The sequence below is a fragment of the Phaethon lepturus genome, unplaced genomic scaffold, assembly GCF_000687285.1.
Source record: "Phaethon lepturus isolate BGI_N335 unplaced genomic scaffold, ASM68728v1 scaffold21692, whole genome shotgun sequence".
NCBI classification, from domain to species: Eukaryota; Metazoa; Chordata; class Aves; order Phaethontiformes; family Phaethontidae; genus Phaethon; species Phaethon lepturus.
Window position 1 is genome coordinate 17,422 of NW_010524384.1, and position 20,722 is coordinate 38,143.

Consider the following 20,722-nt stretch of genomic DNA (forward strand, 5'->3'; position numbering starts at 1 on the left):
GTTTCTGAAACGTTTTTTCTAGTGCCCATGTATGACTTCAGCAGAAGTTCTGAAGAATCCTGTATCACTGCTCTTTTAACTGAAACGGTGCAGTTTTCATATTACAGTCTCTAGCTTGAACTTATTTTTTCCGTTTATAAATAATTTATATACAACTAGAGTAGAGACTCTTTACAATACATACTAGAAAGAAAAGTTCTCCTTTAGGAAAAGGAGTAAAAAGATAATACACCTTGCAAAGATGAGTGATTTAACATACGGTAGATACTCAGTGTTGGGGAGAACCAAACAGTTCATTAACTTTTAATCTATTACATTTGACAATGTTATCTATGTGAATTGTCCGGTAAGACATTTGTGCTGCAGATACTACAAAATGCAGTTTCACCTTCAAAGGGCAATAAACTAAGCACTTGCAATAGTCAAATGTGCACAGAAATTGTCCATTTTATCTCAAAGTTTGATTTCCTTTGCTTGTGTGACTTGGCTAACAAAACCATTGCTGTAATTGCAGCTCAGCTAGAGGTCCTGCAATTTTCAGAGGTTCTGGTTGTACCCAGTCTGAATTGTAAGCTATTTGTGTTTAATCCTTTCTCAGACACCCAAACTGAACTAAGTCTTTGCTTGAGTTAATAACATCCAGGCATACACATGTGCAGTATGGAATTTGAACATTCACAATGGTGCGTATTTCCTGGAAAAAATAAAGAGATCAGTCAAAATGATACAGCTAGGAAATTATAACGCTGAGTTTTCCTGCTGTCCTGTGACAATTCTTTCTCAGTCCAACATCACTCCTCGATTTCCTGACATCCTGAGAAACAGAATCTTACTTAAGCTGGTGTACAGGGAGCACTATGAGCTTTTACTGGGGACCCTGGGTCTTTAGGCTTGCTCCACTGTGGTGTACTTTATTTTTCGGGTAGCTTTCCATTGGAAGGTTTTGCAAGTACCATCATTTGCGTTTCTCCCAAGTCGCGTGAGCTTTCTTCGTGATGTGACCTGACAGCACTTGAAATTGATACACTCACTTGTCGTCTCAGTATTTTCATTACAGTCCTCTTGTATCCTTTGCATGCAAAGAAGTAGATGAACGGATCTAGGCAGCAGTTAAAATTCATCAGAAACACGGTGTAATGGAGTGACTTCTGGAAAATTTTCTTTTCAGTGCACGAGGGTTCATTCTGAAGCTTCTTAATCATATGTTGTATGATTGCAACGTGATAAGGGGTAAAGCAGATGATGAACACTATAATTACAAATATGATTGTATTGATAGCTTTTTTGTTTATCCCTGATTTTTCAGTCAGTGGATTTTCCTTGGCTGTTTGAAAAAGCTTGCAGCTAATTTGAGAGTAACAAAACAGTATAATCCCCAGGGGAATAAGGTACCCTACTAAACAGGCAGCAAGAAGTATAAATGGTAAATGTGCTATTTTTTCAAAGTTTGGATATTCCATACACGTAGTCCTTTCTTTTTCTTCATGTGACATGGGTTGTATAAGTAATGGAAAAGTTTGACTAAATACGAGAAACCAGATAAAAACACAAATGCCCTTGGCATATTTAATCCTTCTGATCTTGTATCGGAAGGGGTGGACAACAGCAAAAAACCTGTCAATGCTCAAACATGTCATGAAGTTTACACCTGCGTAGGTGTTGATATAGAACAAGAGAGCAGTTATTCGACATAATGCTTCTCCAAATGGCCAGTGAAATCCCAGGGCGTAGTAGGCTATCCTTGTAGGCAAGGCGATGCAGAACAGGAGATCAGAGAAGACGAGATTTGTTGAATAGAGGGTAGTGGAGTTGATCTTCTTTCTGTTTTTAAAAATGACAGTGAGGGCAATGGCGTTTCCAAGCACACCAAGAATTAAGATGCAGCTGTAGAAGACAGACAGTAGTATCCGTGCTGTATCTTTGTGCTCATATAAGTCACAAGTGGAACTGTTTGTCTGAGAAGCTGTGAAAGTGTCCATTTCTGTAACCACTGTTGTTGCAGGAAGCTCAGTAGACCTAACATGAAAAAAAACAACGAAAGGGAACATATTTTAATAAATTTAGATAAACTTCTTCTGCATAACAACAGCCAACCTCTGTTGCAAAAAGTGAGATCGTGAAAAAATGAAATGAAACTTCACTATGATGAAATATTTTTCAAGCCTTCTTCAGAAAACAAACAAACAAAAAGATTGCTCTTAGTGGCTTTTCTGTTTTGATCCCAATTCCTTCTGTCTTGAAAAAAGTCAGACAGCGGGCAAAATAATAAACCAGGGATGTGATGTATTTCGAAAGTGAAGTTTATAGAAGGTCAGGAGATGGGAGACTGTTTAAAGCAATCTGAAGGGAAGAAGGAGTCTGAAGAAATGATATGATAAAGGATCATATGAAGTCCTCAAGGGTCAGACAAGCAGAAAAAATCTTTTAAATGTGTTTCAGTTAATTTTTAGGGAGTTTTTGTTTCTAACAATTCACATTGTGATTGTTTAAGTTGTTTGGAGAAACTATTTTTTTTCATCATTCTAATCATATTGGCATTATAGTAATTCAGCTTGTTTAATAATAGTTTTAAGAATTGGCTCTTGGAATCAATTCAAATATTGTTACATACATAAATTCTCAAGACTACTACTTTAGTCACTTTTTAGTGGTGCTGCAAAAGAGAGATAACCCGGCTGAAATATTTTATGTGTTGTCAATTTAGTAGATTTTAGAAATCATTTAACCTGCATAATCAGAAGTAGCTTGGAAGAGCTGCAAAGTGGCAGTGATTTGGGGGACTTAAAAATACAAAAAATGATCCAAGCAGAATTTCAGAAACAGAAAGGACCCCATCCTGTTGATACTGCTTCCAGTGCAAAATATTTCTTAGATGTGTTGTTAGTTGACAGTCACATAATGTAAGCATAAATGTCAGAAAGGATGGGGCATCCAACATAACTCCTCGAGCAGCTGTTCTGCAAAATGGTGCCTTTTAGAGGCACCATTTATGGATTAAAACAGCAGTCAAAGCAAGATTGCTTCTGTTTAATGCAGAATACTATCTGGAGATAAAATCTGTTGTAACCTGAGTTTTAAGTCCATCTGGTACTTTTAAGTAAAATATCTAGGTTATTTCTGAGGATCTGCCTTTCAACGCACAATATTTACCAACAACTGTAGCCTGTTGTACCTTTAAAAAGTTTTACTGGAAAATACCTCTCAGTTTTAAGGTTTTAAGCTACACACTTTAGAAAGTATTCATTATCCATATTGAAGGTCAGGCTGGACGGGACTCTGAGAAACCTGATCTAGATGTCCCTGCTCATTGTAGGGGGGTTCGACTAGATGACCTTTCAAGATCCCTTCCAGCCCAAACTATTCTATGACTCTATCCTTTTATTAACTTATGAAAGCATTAAAAGGTTAATATCTTACTTAATGTTTTGAGGAGATTGTCCTACTTATTTCAGGTTGTTCACAGTTAATGTACCTGCCACACATACTGTGTGATAAGCCAGCCTGATCAGACTTCTGGCTAGGTTAGCAGGGGTGTGTAAGGTTCTCTGTAAACAGTAAACCTGCAGATAGTGGATGATTTGTATTAAAATACATAAATGAGTTACATTACATATGTTGAAGGAAGAAATTTAGCATCCAGATAGTATATGAAATCTATGCCTGCTGTGTTGCACAGCCAGTAGGAAAGACAGGTGAGTGATTTTTGACTGATAGACATACAATGTTCTGATTCTTAGATACCCGAAGTATGTACCATGTGTCAGGAGGTGGCAATACTGCATTCAGGGTTGGAAGTAAAATGTAAAGTGGGAGTTCTGTGGTTTGAATACAGGAATTAGACTGGTGAATAGCAACTCCAGCTGTAGTGCAGATTTAAGAATGCCTGTAATTTTATGTTAGTTAATTCTGCATCGTTTACAGTATCTTGGTGTTAGTGTGTTTGATGCTTGATTAATACAGTAGTTATTACCCTGAGGATAGTTCTGGTATACTTTCCTGCTATTTCGTCTTTCCTCTTCTAGGAGCCTGTAGGATGGCTCTTATTCTACCTAAGTGTAGCAGACTGCTTTTTGCAGAAAATGTTGTGGGTTTGTGTGGGTAGCTGGATAAGAGTCAGTGAGGTATTTTGTTTTGTTTCTCTTATTAAAATGCTTCTATTACTTATTCGCACTCCTAGCATGACATATATCATCTTTTCCTTGAAATTTAGGTAAAATAATTTCTTAAACATATAATCTAAGATTTACGATAAACAGTTCTATTTCAGTAACTAGCTACAGCATCTTAACTGCGTAATTTTATTTTCACTGTAAAGTTGTAATAGTTTTGGTTCATAAATAATGTGCGTAATTGTCACATCCATTCATTTGTCGTTCTGTAAATGTTTGTAAAATGTAGACTTATCTATTATACAAACACATTTAGCTATGGTGTAGGAAAAATTCCACCGTTTCAGTGATTTTTTTTTTTTTTTTACATCAAGAGTAGAATTTCATAAAATGCATGTTACCTAATTTTGTGCTATGAAGTCAGATCTTTAGTGTAATCAATTAATCTAGAACTTGTTGTTGCTCAAAATAGGATGTTCAGCCTCGCATAAAACCGTGGCTCCATTGAGGAGGAGTCCTAGCTGAGAGAGAGCCTGTGTCTCTCCGCGGTGCTAGCTGTAGGGGGAGGCGTTCCACGGCAGGAGAAACGGGCCACGAACAGGTGAGAAGAAAGCTGGAGGACCACAGCTCGTAGGGCAGAGGATGTCAGCAGGCTCTTCTGCCTGCTGTGGGAGTCAGCCCTGGGTGGGGAAAGTGTCCTTTTTGATCCTCTGTTATCCCCAAAATATTTTGTCTTTCATATAGGGAGCACTCTAGATGAGTAGTAGTATTTTCTCCATATGTGGGTATGTACAGGCATTTGTGAGCGGTTACCTTGGTGTCTAGGTGCTCTATTACCTGAATATATCTAATTAAAAGAAAAAAAAAAAAACAAAACAAAACTGAGATACTGTATCTGGTTTGTGGCCCAGATGATAAAGTTGCTACCATCTGACAACTTAATGCACTTCACCTGAGCTATGGTAACTTCTTTGTACATCTGAGCTCTTACTGTTGTTGGATGAACTCCATTCACCTCAGCAGGTATTTCACTTTTTATTGTCAATCTTGACCAGGGCTGCATTTAAAAGAGTACTTTCTTCCTAAAAGGTGTCTAGACTATTAAGACAGACAAGACTTTTTTTTAAATCCTATTCCTTGTGTCAGGTTGCTGTTCATTTCTTGGCAGCAATCCTTGGTGATCAGCTTAATACATACAGAGCATATGACATCCTCCACAGAACGTATCTGAAAAAATCAACAGCAGGCCCATTTTGCATACTTTTTGTGTGTTTTGCATTCTTGGAGCAAAAGTGGTGAATGTTACCTCCTTACTGCTGCAAACCTCATCCTAGCTGGACTTGATTCTTACTGATTTTAATGAGCTGTGTGCCTGAATACCTTATCAGAACATGGCCATTTACTGTCCCAAATCCAGATGCACCATTGAAGCCACCCTCTAGAATCTCTACCAAAATGTTTGCTCTTCTAGATTGTTGGATTAAATACTCCTCCCCAGTGTCTTTCTGAGTTTATTAATGATGCTATTTTGAAGTATATACTTGAAAAAATATAACATTAATTGACCATACCAATTCAATAATTTTAGAAAACATTGTCACAATTGTTTTGCATAGAGGTACATGCAGAATTTTAAGGTATATAGTATTTAAAATTCCTGTCTGTATATCAGTATTGTAAAGAAGGTTGTTCAGGTTTTAACATTTTCTTAGTCTGCAGACACATGATACTCAGTGACACTGACCACTTACTCATTTAATGTGACCTCCTGTATAATCCAGGTTATGTTATTACTTTAGTTATTTGTGTATGGCTTCCACTAACTTTTCATTTAAAGCGTATTTCTGAAAATGCTGTTTGGGCTTGATTTGGAAAACTGAAGAGAAAGCAAATTACCCGTTTGTTGTTTTTGGTCAGTCAACCTCCCTGTTAAAAAATGTGGGTGTTTCTTGTTTAAATTTCTCTGAAATGAATTTGCAATTGCTGTTTGTGTTGAGCCTTTGCCCTTTATACAATCTCATGATTTTGGCAATTCAAGGTGAACTTCTAAAATGTCTCACCACAAGGCAAAATGGTCCTGTGACGTCTGTTCTAACCCCAGCTTTGTCCCACACAGGAGGTGGGTTCCAGATGGCTCTTGGTGTCGGTGTACCTGGAAGAATACTCACCACTATGTCCCTGCTTTTTCTGCTCAGTTGATTGGATATCCAAGATAGAGTTGTGTAGCTTGTGAAGTTAGTTCACTGTGATCCTGGAGTACTTCTCAAATTCACTGTGTCCTAGGATATTTCCAGTCTAGGGGAATGGCCATTGCTCTCTGTTTCTACCTGCGAAGACCTTATGCCTGGGAGAGTGTAAAATTAATTTTAATATTATGTCTAGGCTTGCAACCAGTGTAGGTTGTTCTTTATTGTTCTCTCACTTGCCTTTTTCGAGTCTTAGCTTTGTATTTGCTTTCTGACCACCAATGGAAAAAAGTTTTTCTTTAGCCAATTACTTTATGTGATTTGTTAGCTAACCAGCTTTTAGTCTATTCTGTGTGCTTTCTTGATGTTTGATAGCAGTAGTACCCACTTGGGGAAAAAAAAACCACAGTATCATGTCAAGCTTCTTACAAAATCTAGCATGTCTGAAATCTGTGCAGGTACCTTGCTAAGCCAATTTTGTAATCTCATCAAAGAAAGAAAATAAGTTCTTTTAGGAGATTGGTTTTCTGTGAAAACGTTTGGCTGGCATTATTAATTTGTTTTACATTTATACTACAGTACCCAAGGGCCCAGCTCAGAGTCGAGTCCCCACTGCAAAAGGTGTTTGAGGAAAAGAATGGTGGCTCCAGTCTGGAAGCACTATGTAATCCAAAGCCCTGGTTCATAGAGTTGTGCATATATGATAAGCTTTACATGTGGTATCATAATGTTACATACATTTAAGTATTAACAAGCATAGACTTAAGCTATGAGCCAGCAATTGCAGTGTTGCAACCTTAGATTGTATGGGTTTGGATTATGTGCAAGCAGTGTGCTGCTGCTTCTCATCTCCCACTTTTGCTGAAGGAGCACCATCGATCTTTTCAGTGCAACAGGGAATTGTAGAAGGCTTTAACTGTGTTTTTTAATCTAATGTGTGATTTGTCTGTCTCTCTTCGTAATTTTCATTCTTTGGAGATGAATCCCTGATTCAACTGTCCAGTAGCTAATTTAAGAGGGTTACCAATTAAATTATTGGAAAGGCACAGCAGATCATTAGAAAGATCTCTCCTAACTCTATACATAGTATGGTTTAGTCACTTTGAGATGGACAACATTTCTTTGACAAAAAGTAATGTTGTTTATGTATGCATTAAGATTATAAATCATTTAAAAGGAATGGTCGGGAAAGAGACTTCTTGTTCCCTGCAGTGCCTAACCTGAGGATTTTCTGAGCTCACAGTCCTCAATAGATGTAAGCTGTGTAAAGAGTTTTAAAACAGTAGAATATGGGAAATACACAGTGCTGTGGTTATGTAGGTTTAATTTGTTCCTTAATCTCTAAAATTAATCATTTTCTGTTGACCAGTCATATTTACTGCTTGAATTTCTGATTTACCATACAAGTCATCTTAACTGTAGTGTTTTCTCTGTTTGAGAAAAAGACTTGATTCAACTAAGTTATGTATGTTAAAAAGTGTGCATGCATAGTAGAATGCTTTGTTAATATAGAAAGAACATATACCTAAGGTACATATATCTAGGTGTATGTATTGGCAGCTTGGGAGCTACACGTGGTTTAATAAAAGCTGAGGCAAGAGACAGGCGTGTCCTAAATCTTCCTGTTTCTTTCTAATACTTTAACACTCATATGCTTCTAGTGCGTTGTGTTAATTTACCTTTTTGCAAAAGCTGTTGAGTTTTCTGTCCTAAATGACAATGAGTATGCCTAATGACCTGAAGACTGAATCCTCAGGTTGCAACTCACAGCTAGTTTTGGTGAGATAGTTTCCAGGCTAGTGCTTTTATTCTTCCTTGGTATACACCCAAATTTGTTGGAGTACTAAAGCCAAATTTGTAAGCCACACATCAGAGAAGCCCGAGTATGCATTTCATGAATGAAATTGTCTTAATAACGGATATAAAAATTATAATATTCTTTAAGTGCTTAACGGAATTTGCAGATGCAAATTGCTTTTGTCTTTTACTATAGACTTTGCAAAGTTGAATGACAGTTATATTTGGTGCTTAAAAATAATAGAAGCTACAGTAAGCAAAATGGAAGTAAAGAAGTTGAGTTGAAACGCTGCATAACTAGTTAAAGAAGAAGTGGAAGTAATTTGAAGTTTACACGTCTCGCTCTTATCTGTTGGATCTCTCTTTCCAAACGTGATCTGTCCTATGAAAAGTGTGAGACCTATCTAACATAAGTCATCTCTGCCAAAGATACATGCTAATGTGAAGAGCTATGCTGATGCTGAGACGATTAACCTCCCTTCAGCTTACTTGCCTAAGTATACTAAATGTAAAAAGGAGAGAGCCTAAAATATCGCAAATAAACAAAATATAAACCTGAGCCACTGACAATTACATTCCTGCAAGGAGAAGAAAAAAGGGGTTTAATAGCAACTTGTGGTTTAGTAGTAGAAGACATGTACACCTTTTACATGATTTTTTTTTTTCTCCTGGGTGATATGGAACCTGTATAGGTACAGTCTTTAATTTTAGGGATTACAACTTCATAACTCTAGCTTAAATTTATTATTCATTACATTAAAATGTTAGACAGACTTCTTACGTTCTGTGCTCAAAGGCACGTGTGCCGTCTCTGTTTTTTAAGATAAGTGATAGTTGATTTATTGTCTGTTCAACAGTCTGTCTTGTTTTGCCAGTATAATAAGAAAAATCAGTCCTTTTTAATTGGGAAGTTGTATAAAAATTGTATCACTTGTAATATTTCTTTAGCTTTGTGGCATGAAGATCAGTAAAAAGGAGAAGGATTTGCGATTCAGAAAAAGAATTCCTTCTAAAAACTTTGAAAGAAATGCATGTCAGAAGGTAGAAGAGGAATCAGCTCATAAAACTTTGAATTCTTAAAACGTTCTGTTGCAATATTTAGATGTGAGAAGAGTGACTGGGGAGTTCTTGAGCTGATAATAAAAGCTGTTTCATAGACAAGGAGCACCATGTGATAGAGCAAGCTATGCATTTATGAACACAGTATGGATTTGTTTTAAGGCTCTCTCCTACTATTAAATTATTCTGCAAGGTTCAGTGACTGACTTAAGAACTGCAGTGCTTTCCTTACTACTTGTACAGTAGTTATTTCTGCATTAGTATAATTTAAATTACTATTACTAAAAAATTGTCTAAGCTAATGCAGTAGCGAATGTTTCCCTGTGGTTGTTGAAAGGCTGTATTATAAGAAAGGACTTGAAATAACTTGTTGATGCTGTGGCTCAACAGAGCCTTTAAGTAAAAATTAACTGGCAGCATATTAATATGTGTACATAAAATATCACAGAATTTCTGAAATAAGCCTTGTCCCTCCCATCCAAAGATCATTTATCCTTCCTACCACATGAAAATATTCAGTATAATGCAAAAAATAAATAATCTTTCTGGAATTGTTTGCTGTTGTTCACTGAAAAAAAATAATTTAAAAGTTAATTATTTTCTGTACTTACATGTCTGTAGCTTCTTGGATCCTCTGAGCAGTTAAGGGCATTAGTAAGATATCTTGACTGCGAAAGTTTACTCTTGCACATTGTTTTCAGGAGTGATTACGTGAGTCTCTTTGTGGGAGGGGTAGGTTTTTTCAAGTGCTTAAAAAAAACCCCTTGTGTGTATGCTGGTCTTGATTTACTGCCTACTGTTTTATGGGATGTGAAAGTATCTATTTTTAATCCTTTTACAATTAGTCTGTCCAAAGAGAGTAATTAGAAACAACCCTCCCGCCTACCCCCTGAAGTTACGCATTACTGACTTTTATAGAAGGGACTTTACCCAGAGGTTTAGTTGACTAATTGTTGACCAACTAAAATCCCTGAGTGAAAAACTTTGTTTATATGCCATATGCATTTAAAAATAACTTAAGTGTAGTTTGCAGCAAAGAGCTGTATGATCAGTACACGCTTTAAAACTGCTTCTTACTGATCAGATCTGACACGGCACAAGAAAACTTCAGAACTGAGGCATACTGAGATGCCGTGTAAAAACAGATGTCTCGTCAGCCCATGTACATTCCCAGCACTGTTTTAGTATTGTAATGATGAGGCTTTACAGAAATGCCCTTTGAAAATATATAAGGGAGTTGAAGAACTCCGGTGGTTTCAGAGATTAATGAGGATGTGTGCCTTTGTAAGCTGTTTATTGCATTTTGAGCAAGGATGATGATGATAATAATAATAATATTAATACATAAGTAAGGTAAATACATTAGAGATAAACTTTTAAAAGACAAATCTGATTCCCCTAAAATTATATTGATGAGAATGGGTGGCTAGGGAATAGGAAAGGAATGGGATGTCAAACTGTGAGGTAACCCATTGTTACCTGGAATAAGCTTGTTTCTGGGTAAAGAACATTGATCTAAGAGTGAAGTTGTGTGTTTATTAAGAGGATTTTGGAGATCAGAGATAGGTGGAAAATCCTGTCGTTTGCTGTTAGAGGCTGTGGTTGACAGTTACCTGGGATTTTCCCCAAAAACTCATACTGATCGTTCATGACTGCAAAGGGCTATTTATCTTCAAAGTGGCCTCATTTAAGTGGCCTGATTTTAAAGAATCAGCAAGTAGGCATGATGATGCTATTTTTGGCAGGGGTTCAACCCATTCAGAGGGCGGAATGCCTCTTTGGAAATGTTCGGGCTGTGTTCACGGCACAAGCATTTGCTGACATTGCAGTGCTGGAGGCATGCAGAGATACGATCTCAACTAATATGTCCATCTCATCAGAAAGCCTAAAGTAAATGCAGATCTAATGACAAAGTTAAACTTTACTAAATGTACCTCATCTTATGGGAAATGTTCTTGCTGTGGCAGAATGAAATAAAGCCTGGTGAGTTACTGTTGTGCCCACTTGGAGCATTTAGTTGTCACTATACATTGATTTTTGGGGTGCTGAACTCACAGTGCAGACATGGCTTGATTGCCCTTAGATGCCAGGGAGCTGAAGGGCTCGATCGACGGCTGTCAGCACCTTAGTTTTTATGGGGCATTTATCTTCTAACCCCAGATTCAGAAAGTCTTTGAGAGAACTTACTGCTCTTATTTGGGGTTTTTTCCTTTCTTGTTTTTTAATTATTTTTTAATTAGTCTTAATTATTATTATATTCCAAATATTATATATTATATAATTAGTCGTAATAGTTATTATATTCTTGATTTGATTATTATATATTATTATTAATATAGTATAATCTCTTTAAGTGAAGTAATGAGAATTAAAAACTGTTTAAAGGGGAATTGCACAGGAAACTTGCTTCATATGTACACAAAGTAATACTGCAATGTGGCTCCCTGTCCAGCAGCAAAAATACGTAGTAGGAATGGGAAATTTTGAGACACACAGGCATGTAGTAGTCTTTACTCAAGGGCTGACATTAGTACCACAGCTTCTTCTTGAAGGAAATGTTTATTTCAAAATAGTCTTACCGTTATAAAATAATGCCAATATGCATTTCCTGCTCTGATCTGATAAACTATTGCCTTCCTTTGATTAAGATACATTACTTGATTGTACCCTTTGAGTCACACTGATGTATTAGCTACCAATCCAGCCTAACATGGTGTGATGTTAATTGCTTGAACTAAATGATACAGGTTGCATCCTTTCACTCACTATTTATCCTTCTAGCTTATTTGTTTTCTGTTCTTAGGCAGCTGCTGTTTCTCCAATGTCTGTTTGAGTGTCCCAGAATTTGAATATTTAAACCAAGAAATGGTGCATGCCAAAAAGCATCATATATGTTTGGTTTTACCATTTGTGTGCAAAAGATTGCTGTTTTGCTTTTGGCATGCAAGGAGAGTAACATGTAAATTAATATACTAATTTGCTACTTTCGGAGATGGCGACATCAAAGCAGTGCAGTTAATATTTTGACCAGTATGTTATGATGCCTGTGATGATTTATTTTCTGTCTGCTTACTTAGTCCCTACTCTATTTGGGCAGCTTACAAATGGTACTGGATTTAGCTTTACAATTCTATATCTAGAGAGCTACTACCCAAGGTAAGAAATTACTTACAAATTACACAGGGTGTTTTATGGAGCAACCAGAAAATTAATCCAGCCAGCCTGTTTCTTAACTGCAAAGCTGCCTGTCCTTCCAAAACTAACTCCTTTTGTTTCTGGGACACAGGTCAGGTGTCTAGAACTAACCTGTAGCTGAGTCCTGCCTTTTTATTTGTGGACAGACATGATTTCTCAAGTGACTTGAGTTAGAGGAACAGTAAATGATGACTCACCAATGACTCATGGTAACTCTGCCATATAGAAGCCATATAAAATGTGTTAGGTTGATCTAGACGAAGAAGAAGAAATTAAGCACCCAAACTTAGATAAACTTGTAACACTAAAAATTTCAGTACAGCTGTTGAACTGTACCTCCTCAACAAAGTACTCCACATCTAAATCCCTTCAACATTTCCTTCTGCCTCCATATGGCTTCCGCCTAGCTCCAGACTAGCTCCAGTCTGCCAGACTTAGCTCGGTATGGGATTGACTGGGGACCGCTGCCTTTTAGAAAGGTGTAAGCTCCTCTCTCTTGCTGAACTCAAATTCTGGGTTGGTTAATATGATCAGTCATGAAAGCAAAGCTACCTGGTAAGTTGTCACCATCAATCACTTGCTGCAGACATGTGATGCAGAGCAGCAGCTGTCAGTAGGTAAGCATGGGTAACTAACTCTGTAACACCTAGCTGACAGTGATAACTTACCAGTTAAGGATAAATAGTTGCCCCTGTGATACTGTACTCAATTGTGGCACAGGGTTTGGTCAGCCATTCCTGTACCATTCCCTCGGTTTTGTCTGTATCTCCATACTTTGGTCTTCACATGAGTGGCAGCGTGCTAATCATAGATTAAATAAAGGACAGAGGCCTTGATTAAAAAAAATAAATATCTTCATAGTGCTATAAGCTGAATAATTCTTTGATGGTCTGCAGTAATTTCTTGCCTGAGGGCATTATATTGTGAATGCCTAACTGAAGAAATTTTATGCTATACGTTGCAGCAGGCTGGTAGAATAAAAATGGTCAGGTACTGTAAGTCAACTTTGCACAACAAATGTTTAGGGGAGATAGGATTAACTGATCTTTAAAGAAAAAGCTAAAGAATAATGATTGCATATGTTAGCATCTTAATAATTATGAATAAATTAAAACTGAAATTGGAAGAAAGCTTCTAGCCAGCAGAAGAGGAAAGGTCTGGATTAGCTCACCAATGGGAAGGGAAAGGAACTTGAAATGGGTTTGCAATGGAGCTGACCAGTTTACGGAATAAATTGTTGGATAGTCTTGGTATTAAAAAATAAAGCATTTTTTAGGAGGTAGGTGCCTGATGTCTGTCTTCATGAGGGGATTGTAAAGTGTTCAGTCAGTTCGTTGAGTGGTCTCATATTTTAATGAACCCAAAGCTGCAGTGGTTCTGCTGAGATATCCGTGGACAGGAGGAGCCTTTCTTTTCCGCTCAAGATGCACAACTTCAAGTTTTGTCGTCTTGATTTTTTTTTTCCCCTGCTTTCTTCCTGCATTCCTGTACAATATTGGCAGTTAGATACAGGAGTATTGGGTAATGTACCTCAAACCTTTTGCTGGTATTGAGAGGCCTCAGGCACTGGGGTGTCCAGCTCATGCGTAGCAAAAGGGTTCAGTGCAACAGATGATTCCTCTGAGTCCTGGGCTCCACCAGGCAGAGGATCCCAACTATCAAGGGTGGTTCTTTTCCAGGGGCTTACTGAATTTTAAGGAATGTTATTGAGAATGTTTAACATTTTTGGAATAAAAGATGACACCTTAAGTGTAATATGGCAGTTCCTACAAACAGCTTGTAGGAATGCAGAGCACTGAAATAACTTAGTAGCTTGGATTACAAGCACACTGTTTACATGCTCTGTATTATCTGCAGCTGCCTTTATAACTGATATTTTAGTCCCCCCAAAAATACGTGGTTGTGAATTTGTGAGGCTGCTGTTTTTATGAAGAACTTAAATGAAGAAAAATACAGCACCGCAGTTAGTAAGCGCAATGAGTCATTCTGAATAAAATAACAGGTTATTTCTGCAAGTTTAATCCCGCAGAACTTCCATTGACAACAGCAGATATTTTTGCAGAAGTAACATTTAGCTTTCTACCCGTTTGTTCATACATTTTAAAACCATTTTTTCTGTATCTTTTGCATATATTTACTAATGTTAAAGTGTTTTATTTTAATCTGCATTTAAGTCACCCTTTTAAATTTTAAGTAGCAAGTTTCTCTTATGAGAAGTGCTTGCCCCTGATTCTTTCTTCTCTGCCGGTAGTTTCTACATCTCTGGTTTATTTTTTTCAAGGTTATTGTTTCTTTCTCCATGCAAAACCAATCTTATCACTTCGTACGATGTAGAATGTTCCCATCTGGTCTGCTGTGTTTCTTTTTCACTGCAAATGTTGAAATTCAACATGCTTTTTGAAATGAGGATGTAATTGTTGTAGAGCCTGCTATTACAGTACCTAGTCCACCTTTGGGCTGGACATGTTGTCCATATAGAGTGTTCAAACTCTAGAATTTAACCTTTCAGATTTTAACATTTTCTGTTTTGTTTGAAAATTTTATTTTCTAACCCACATGACTGAAATTAACTTCTTAAATATGAAGTGGGCATAAACTCAGTTTAAAGTCAGCATGTACTTGTGTCTATGGCCCTTTTCTGCGACAGAGATCTCAAGTTTCTAGTAGGGGTTAATCATGGCACTTAAAAGGACGTTCCTGATATTCTCATAGTATAATGAACAAAGGGTCAGGACGAAGGTCTCTGGAAAAGGAGAGAAAGGAGAGGAAAGGAGATTGAAAGGGATGAAGGGAAAAGCAAAAATAAGAGGAAACGAGTGAAGTGAAGGAAAAGAGAGAATTGAAGTAGTCCCTCAGTAAGAGTATATTTTCCACTATATTTCCAGTAGATGTTGAATCTGACTATATATTACCAAACAATTAATTAACATAATTTCAAGAATTGAGAACCAGTCCTTTTATTTACAGTACATGGTTGGATGTTTGTACCTGTCTAATGAAATACAGGAACAGAAAGCCCTCCAGTGATCATGAGCTTCCAGAACAAGGCTTTGATTATTCACAGAATAACAGAGTAGCGTAGTTTTGACAGGACCTCTGGCAGCCATCTAGTTCAACCCTGGGTTCAAAGCATGTCCAACAACAGGTTGCTTAGGGCTGTGTGTCCAGGCTGTATCTCTGAGGATGTAGATTCTAGCTCCAGGCAACCTGGTATGGTACTGGACCATCATTATCCCCAGCTGGACAGTAGATCAACGCTGTTCTTGAAGCGAGGAGCCTAAAGGTGGACACAATGACTCAGGTTCAGGCTCAGAAGTGCTGAACAATCACTTCTCTTGGCGTAGTGACTATGGTCTTCATAATGCAGCCCTGTATGCAGTTGGCCTTTCCTGCAAGGGCAAGCTGCTGATTAACATTCAAAGGATTCTTCAGCTCCTTGTCTGCAAATTGGTTTTCTAGCCAGTCTATACCATTGCACAGGGTTATTCCAACCCAGGTGGAAGACTCTGCAGTTGCTTTGGTTGAACTCCATAAGGTTCCTGTCCCATTTCTCCAGCCTGTCAAGGAGTATCTGAATGTGGCCCTGCTCTCCAACATGTTGACTGCTCCCTCCAATTTGATGTCATTCACCAACTTACTGAGAGTGCACTTTGTCACAACATCCAGGTCATTAATAAAGGCAATAGATAGTGTTGGAACCAGTGTGGATCCCTGAGGGAAGCTGCTGGTAACTGACTGCCACTTGGACTTTGTACTGCTGGTTGAACAGTCTGGCAGTGCAGCCAGTTTCCCTCAAGCCTGCTTATCCAGACCGTATCTCCCCAGTTTTTCTTCAAGGACACTAGAGGAGACTGAGTCAAAGGCCATCCTAAAGTCAGAGCGTACAATATTTGCTGCCTTCCCCTTCCTTATCCTCAACGCCAGAGTTACCCTTGGTAAATCCATATGGGCTATTAGCAATCGCCTCGTCCTTTGTATGGCTGGAAATGCCTTCTTGGAGATTTGCTCTATAAGTTTCCCAAGGACAGTGGTGAGGCTTGTAGCTGCCTGAGTCCTCTTCTTGCCCTTCTTGAAGATGGGTGTGACATTTGCATTTTTCCAGTCATCAGGAATCTGCCCTGATCACCACCATGTTTCAGTGGTAGTAACGTCAGCCATCTCCCTCAGCACCCTGAGGTGCATCCCCTCTGGTCCCATTGACTCCTGTATGGCCAGTGGGCTCAAGAGCTCCCTGTCTTCCTTTACAGCAGGTGTTGCTCCAGTCCCACAGGAGGCTCAGGGACCTGGGAGGCCTGAGGGCAAAACTAACCAGTGAAAACTGAGGCAAAAAAGGCACTGGGTACCTTGGCTTTTTCCATGTCCTTTGTCACTAGGTCCCTTTTTCCACCAGGTGGTGGGTCCACATTTTCCTTAGCCATCCCTTTGTTGTCACTTACTATGTCAGTCATATTCTAGTGTCATTTCATAGATAGCTTCTCTGAAAGACCCTCTGTAGATGAGCAGCATATCCATATAGATATTCTAAAACAAGGCATGAATAATGCATAGAAAATTCTGAAGGCAGCAGAAAAGGTTAAATGAAATTTTCCAAGTAGAAGTACGGAAGTAATGAAAGTTGAGGGCAAAAACTTAAAATTAATAGGAATCAATTTTCACTCAGTGGATTCACCTGTACAAACGAATTTCACAAAATATTTTGAAAGGCACTAGTTTTGACATTTTTTAAAAAGATAACTGAATGGATATTTGTGTAATACCTGTTTATAGTAGGTGTGAACTCTGTCTAAAAAAACAAAATCTGGTGTCTTTGGAGGCGTACATCTGTGGTGCCTACGAACTTACTGTATTAGGCAAAAAGGTCCATCACTAAGTTTCATCTACTTCCTCCAGACTGTCAGGTTCTGGGCAGTGTCAGACACTGGGCTTTGAGTTACATAGAGGGTGCTGCTTTCTGTGGTCTGTGTTGACAGTAATGGTGAATATTAACATTTAAGGAACCTTTCGATATTTTCTAACCTCTTTTTAAAACACATTTGCAGTCATGGGAAATTCCTTTTTGTACTTTCCCATTTTATGATTGAGTGCAGTCTTGCATGTGAAATCTCTGTGTCTGAGTCACTGTTTATCACAGGAGGAATAAAACCTGAAAAGCATGCCACAAATTTGGTATTCCTTCAGGTCATTTGGCAAGAGTAGAAAGAAATAATGTAAAATTACTTTCCTAAGAGGGGAAAATATCTTGTTTTCTTTGTTTTTCTTCTCTCTTCACTGATAAAACCTGATTTACTTCATTGAATATTGTCTACAATGGAAGCATTTCTGATGAAGAATTATTTTTGTATGTGGCACTCTTGTAGCTGTGCCTATCAACTCCTACAGCTTCTCAAAATATATGCTTACATGTTTACACAGGTGGGTTTTGTTTATGTAAGGAGGATTATATGCAAAATTGAACACTTTTCAGTAGTTTCTGAGTTAGCATTCTCTATATATTCAAGTGCGTCTGTGTGTGTTAAATGGAGGATATTAAAAATGTTCTATAATTAAATTGTATTTAAGTCCTCAGAGAGGAAGCTTTTCAGCAAGCTGAACTCCAAATATAACAAACAAAATGATAACGAAATGCTCTTAAGCCACAGCCTATAAAGTGAGTAAAAATAATACTTGAAGAGGGTTTTTTTTCATCACTGTAGGTGTTGCATTCGGCAGTTGCTCAGGAAATGTAAGTTTTAATATTCAGACCATCATTTCACATAGTATTACTCCTATCAGTAGCTCCTCCGGAAGGGAAATGTATTTTTGAGTGAGCACTTCGGGTCGTTTGGGTCCTGGTTTGTGCTGTTTGCAGGATTCCCACTGAGTATATTAAGATCTCTTTCACATAAAGGCCTGTGGAAACTGCAGCTCGTGAAAGTCTTGATAAGCTGGTGAGCAGTGAAAAATTACCCTGTGCAGCATCCCACGCCTGTCGGACGCAAGGCAGCGCAGAACCACGGGTGAGGATTCAGCGGGGGAAGAGATGCACTTCGCAGGCAGCCTCCCGCTGCCTGCAGCTCGCTGCCTGCCAGTCACCGCCGCCGCAGCTCCGCCAGTGGAGCAGGTCGTGTCTACCTGAAGTGACCTTTTTTCCTTCCCCTTCTCCATCCTAGGAAGTGTTTTTCTTCTAGAATCTCACACATCCAGGCCTTTGGCTCTGCTGTGGCCTCTCCTGTTGCTTTTAATATACGGTTTAGTTTTCTGGGTGTTTTATTGTGAGGAGCGCAGGCTTTTTATCTGGGTATATGGATGAAATGGACTGGTTTGTGTTCACAAGTTCAATCTAGATAATCTGGTCATTGTAAAAGGTGCTTGACTCTTAAATGCTATGAAGCTGCTTCCAGGGAGGGTTTAGAAACTTAATAAACATCTTGTGCTGTGATTTACGTGAGGACCCTAAAGAAAGTTAGTTGTTTGTAGAGCTATGGAAGTCACTGGCAAAGGGAAGTTAAGTCAAATTGTCAATATTCCCATCTTAAATACTGAAGTCTATTGGCAATCCTCTAACACCTTAAACCTAGGTGAATATGAAGTTTAACTTAATAAGTGAAATGATTTCTATGACCTTTTGGGATATATATAATCCTTACCATTTGTCCACTTGGATCAAAGAAGTTTCGTTCTGATGTGGGAGAGAAGAGTTCTTGTGTGCTGTATTTTATAGAAACAGTCTAAATATGTTGCCTTCCGTGCTGCCTCCAGTCACAAATATTTGGAAATTAGATACTTTTTGTCACCTATTTCTTCTTTGGAAGGATATTTGCCAAAGACTAGTGGTTCATTATTTGCTAATGAATCTGTTATCCTGAACACAAGAAGTCACCTAATCATTGCTACCCAAAAAAGACATTAGCTTGCAAGGTGGTATTACATTTTGATTGTTATGTACTTAGAATTAATTACTTTTGATTGTTTTACACTACAGTTGCTAGTGGCATTCTCATTAATCATCTGTATCTTTCTTTTTGCAGCTTGGGTCCTGTGTTTGCGCTGTTTGTACCATTTTATTTCTCCATTCCAAGAGTGCAGGTGACACAAGTATTAGGCTACTTTTCTATCACAAACAAGACACTGGTCTATATACTGGGTTTACAGGTATGGTATGTACTTGCTTGTTCATCTTTTAATGAATTACTAATGTAGTAATTAGTATTTCTATATGTTCATCTATGGATTTTGATGCTTCCACATATGTGATTCCACATATGTTTAGCTAGTGACTGTCCCATCAACTAAAATATTGAAAAACATGTGTTGCTAGTATGCATTTCTACATGCTGAAGTGGTGGGCAGGTGATCTGTTCTTCCATTGTCTTCTGTCTTGATTCTCTTGCACAGGAAAACATAATAGACAATTCTGCAACTCTTTTTTTTTTTTTGTCAACAAAATGAACTAGATGAAAATAGATGAAAATGGAACCTGATGCTAAGGCATATGTATCTTTCAGCTTTCTAACTCACTCATATTCTTGATTTTGTTTATTTTCCCCTTGTCTGTTAGAGCTCAAACAAAGCTATAGAATACAGTATTTTTCTATGGTAAGACTGTCAGTAAACAATCCAGGTTTTGTCTCAATTCCACATTTATATAAATTAATATTATTTGTATATCAAACATTACCATGTGCCAGGTAATTTAAAATAATGTAATGTAGAGCACAGCAATATCATGTAGTATGTTAAATATGAGTGGAAAAATATAGGTACTTGGTACAGAAAGACAGTAGTTGTTCAAAAAAACAACCAAAACCACCCAACTAACAGCCTAGAAATGAATAGACACTCATGTTACAACCTGAATTATGCAACGGGAGACTTGCAAACTTCTGAGAAGTTGTACTCATTTTTATATATTCCAGGGACTCAAAAATAACTCTAGTAACTAGTACCCATAGTTAGATGAAGTGTGGTAGAGAGTATTTTAGAGTGAATGGGCAGTTTCAGAATATTGACTCGTGCTCCACATAAACATTTCATTCATCCATTTTGTTGTTGAGCCTTTGGATTCCTTCCGTTTCTGCTCCAGCGCCTTATTTTCTTGATCTTGCAGGAATCTTGTTTCCTCTCTTCCAAACCCATCGATACCACTAGTATTCTGGTCTTTGGGAAAGCCAGATACCATCTGAGCTCTTTTCCATCATGTCCTTTGCCTTTTTGCTTTCATACACACACCACCTGCGGTACAGATCACTGCTGTTTCTAATCACTGGATCTTCACTGCATCTTTCCCTGCTGTGTACAGAACGGTTGCTGCCATCACACAGAGGCTGAGGGAAAAAGAATTTGCCTTCTCCTCAGTTGTAAACTCTGCCCTTATCTCAAGTCACTCTTTCCCTAGTC

At 38.0% G+C, this 20,722-nt stretch overlaps 2 protein-coding genes across 2 annotated transcripts in view; one reads left to right on the plus strand and one right to left on the minus strand.

Annotated features, from left to right (window-relative positions):
• Window positions 1-911: 911 nt before the first annotated feature.
• GPR183 (G protein-coupled receptor 183) lies at window positions 912-9,869 on the minus strand. The gene is made up of 2 exons (XM_010282436.1): window positions 9,763-9,869; window positions 912-2,016 (listed from the first exon to the last, which is right to left on the minus strand). The coding sequence occupies exons 1-2, from the start codon at window positions 9,801-9,803 to the stop codon at window positions 912-914; spliced, it is 1,146 nt and encodes a 381-aa protein (XP_010280738.1). The 5' UTR covers window positions 9,804-9,869.
• Window positions 9,870-19,359: 9,490 nt separating this feature from the next.
• LOC104617190 (ubiquitin-associated domain-containing protein 2-like) overlaps window positions 19,360-20,722 on the plus strand; it is a 34,727-nt gene continuing 33,364 nt past the window's right edge. The window contains exon 1 of the mRNA XM_010282437.1: window positions 19,360-19,477. The gene's annotated coding sequence lies outside the window, so the exon portion shown is untranslated. The remainder of the gene's footprint in view (window positions 19,478-20,722) is intronic.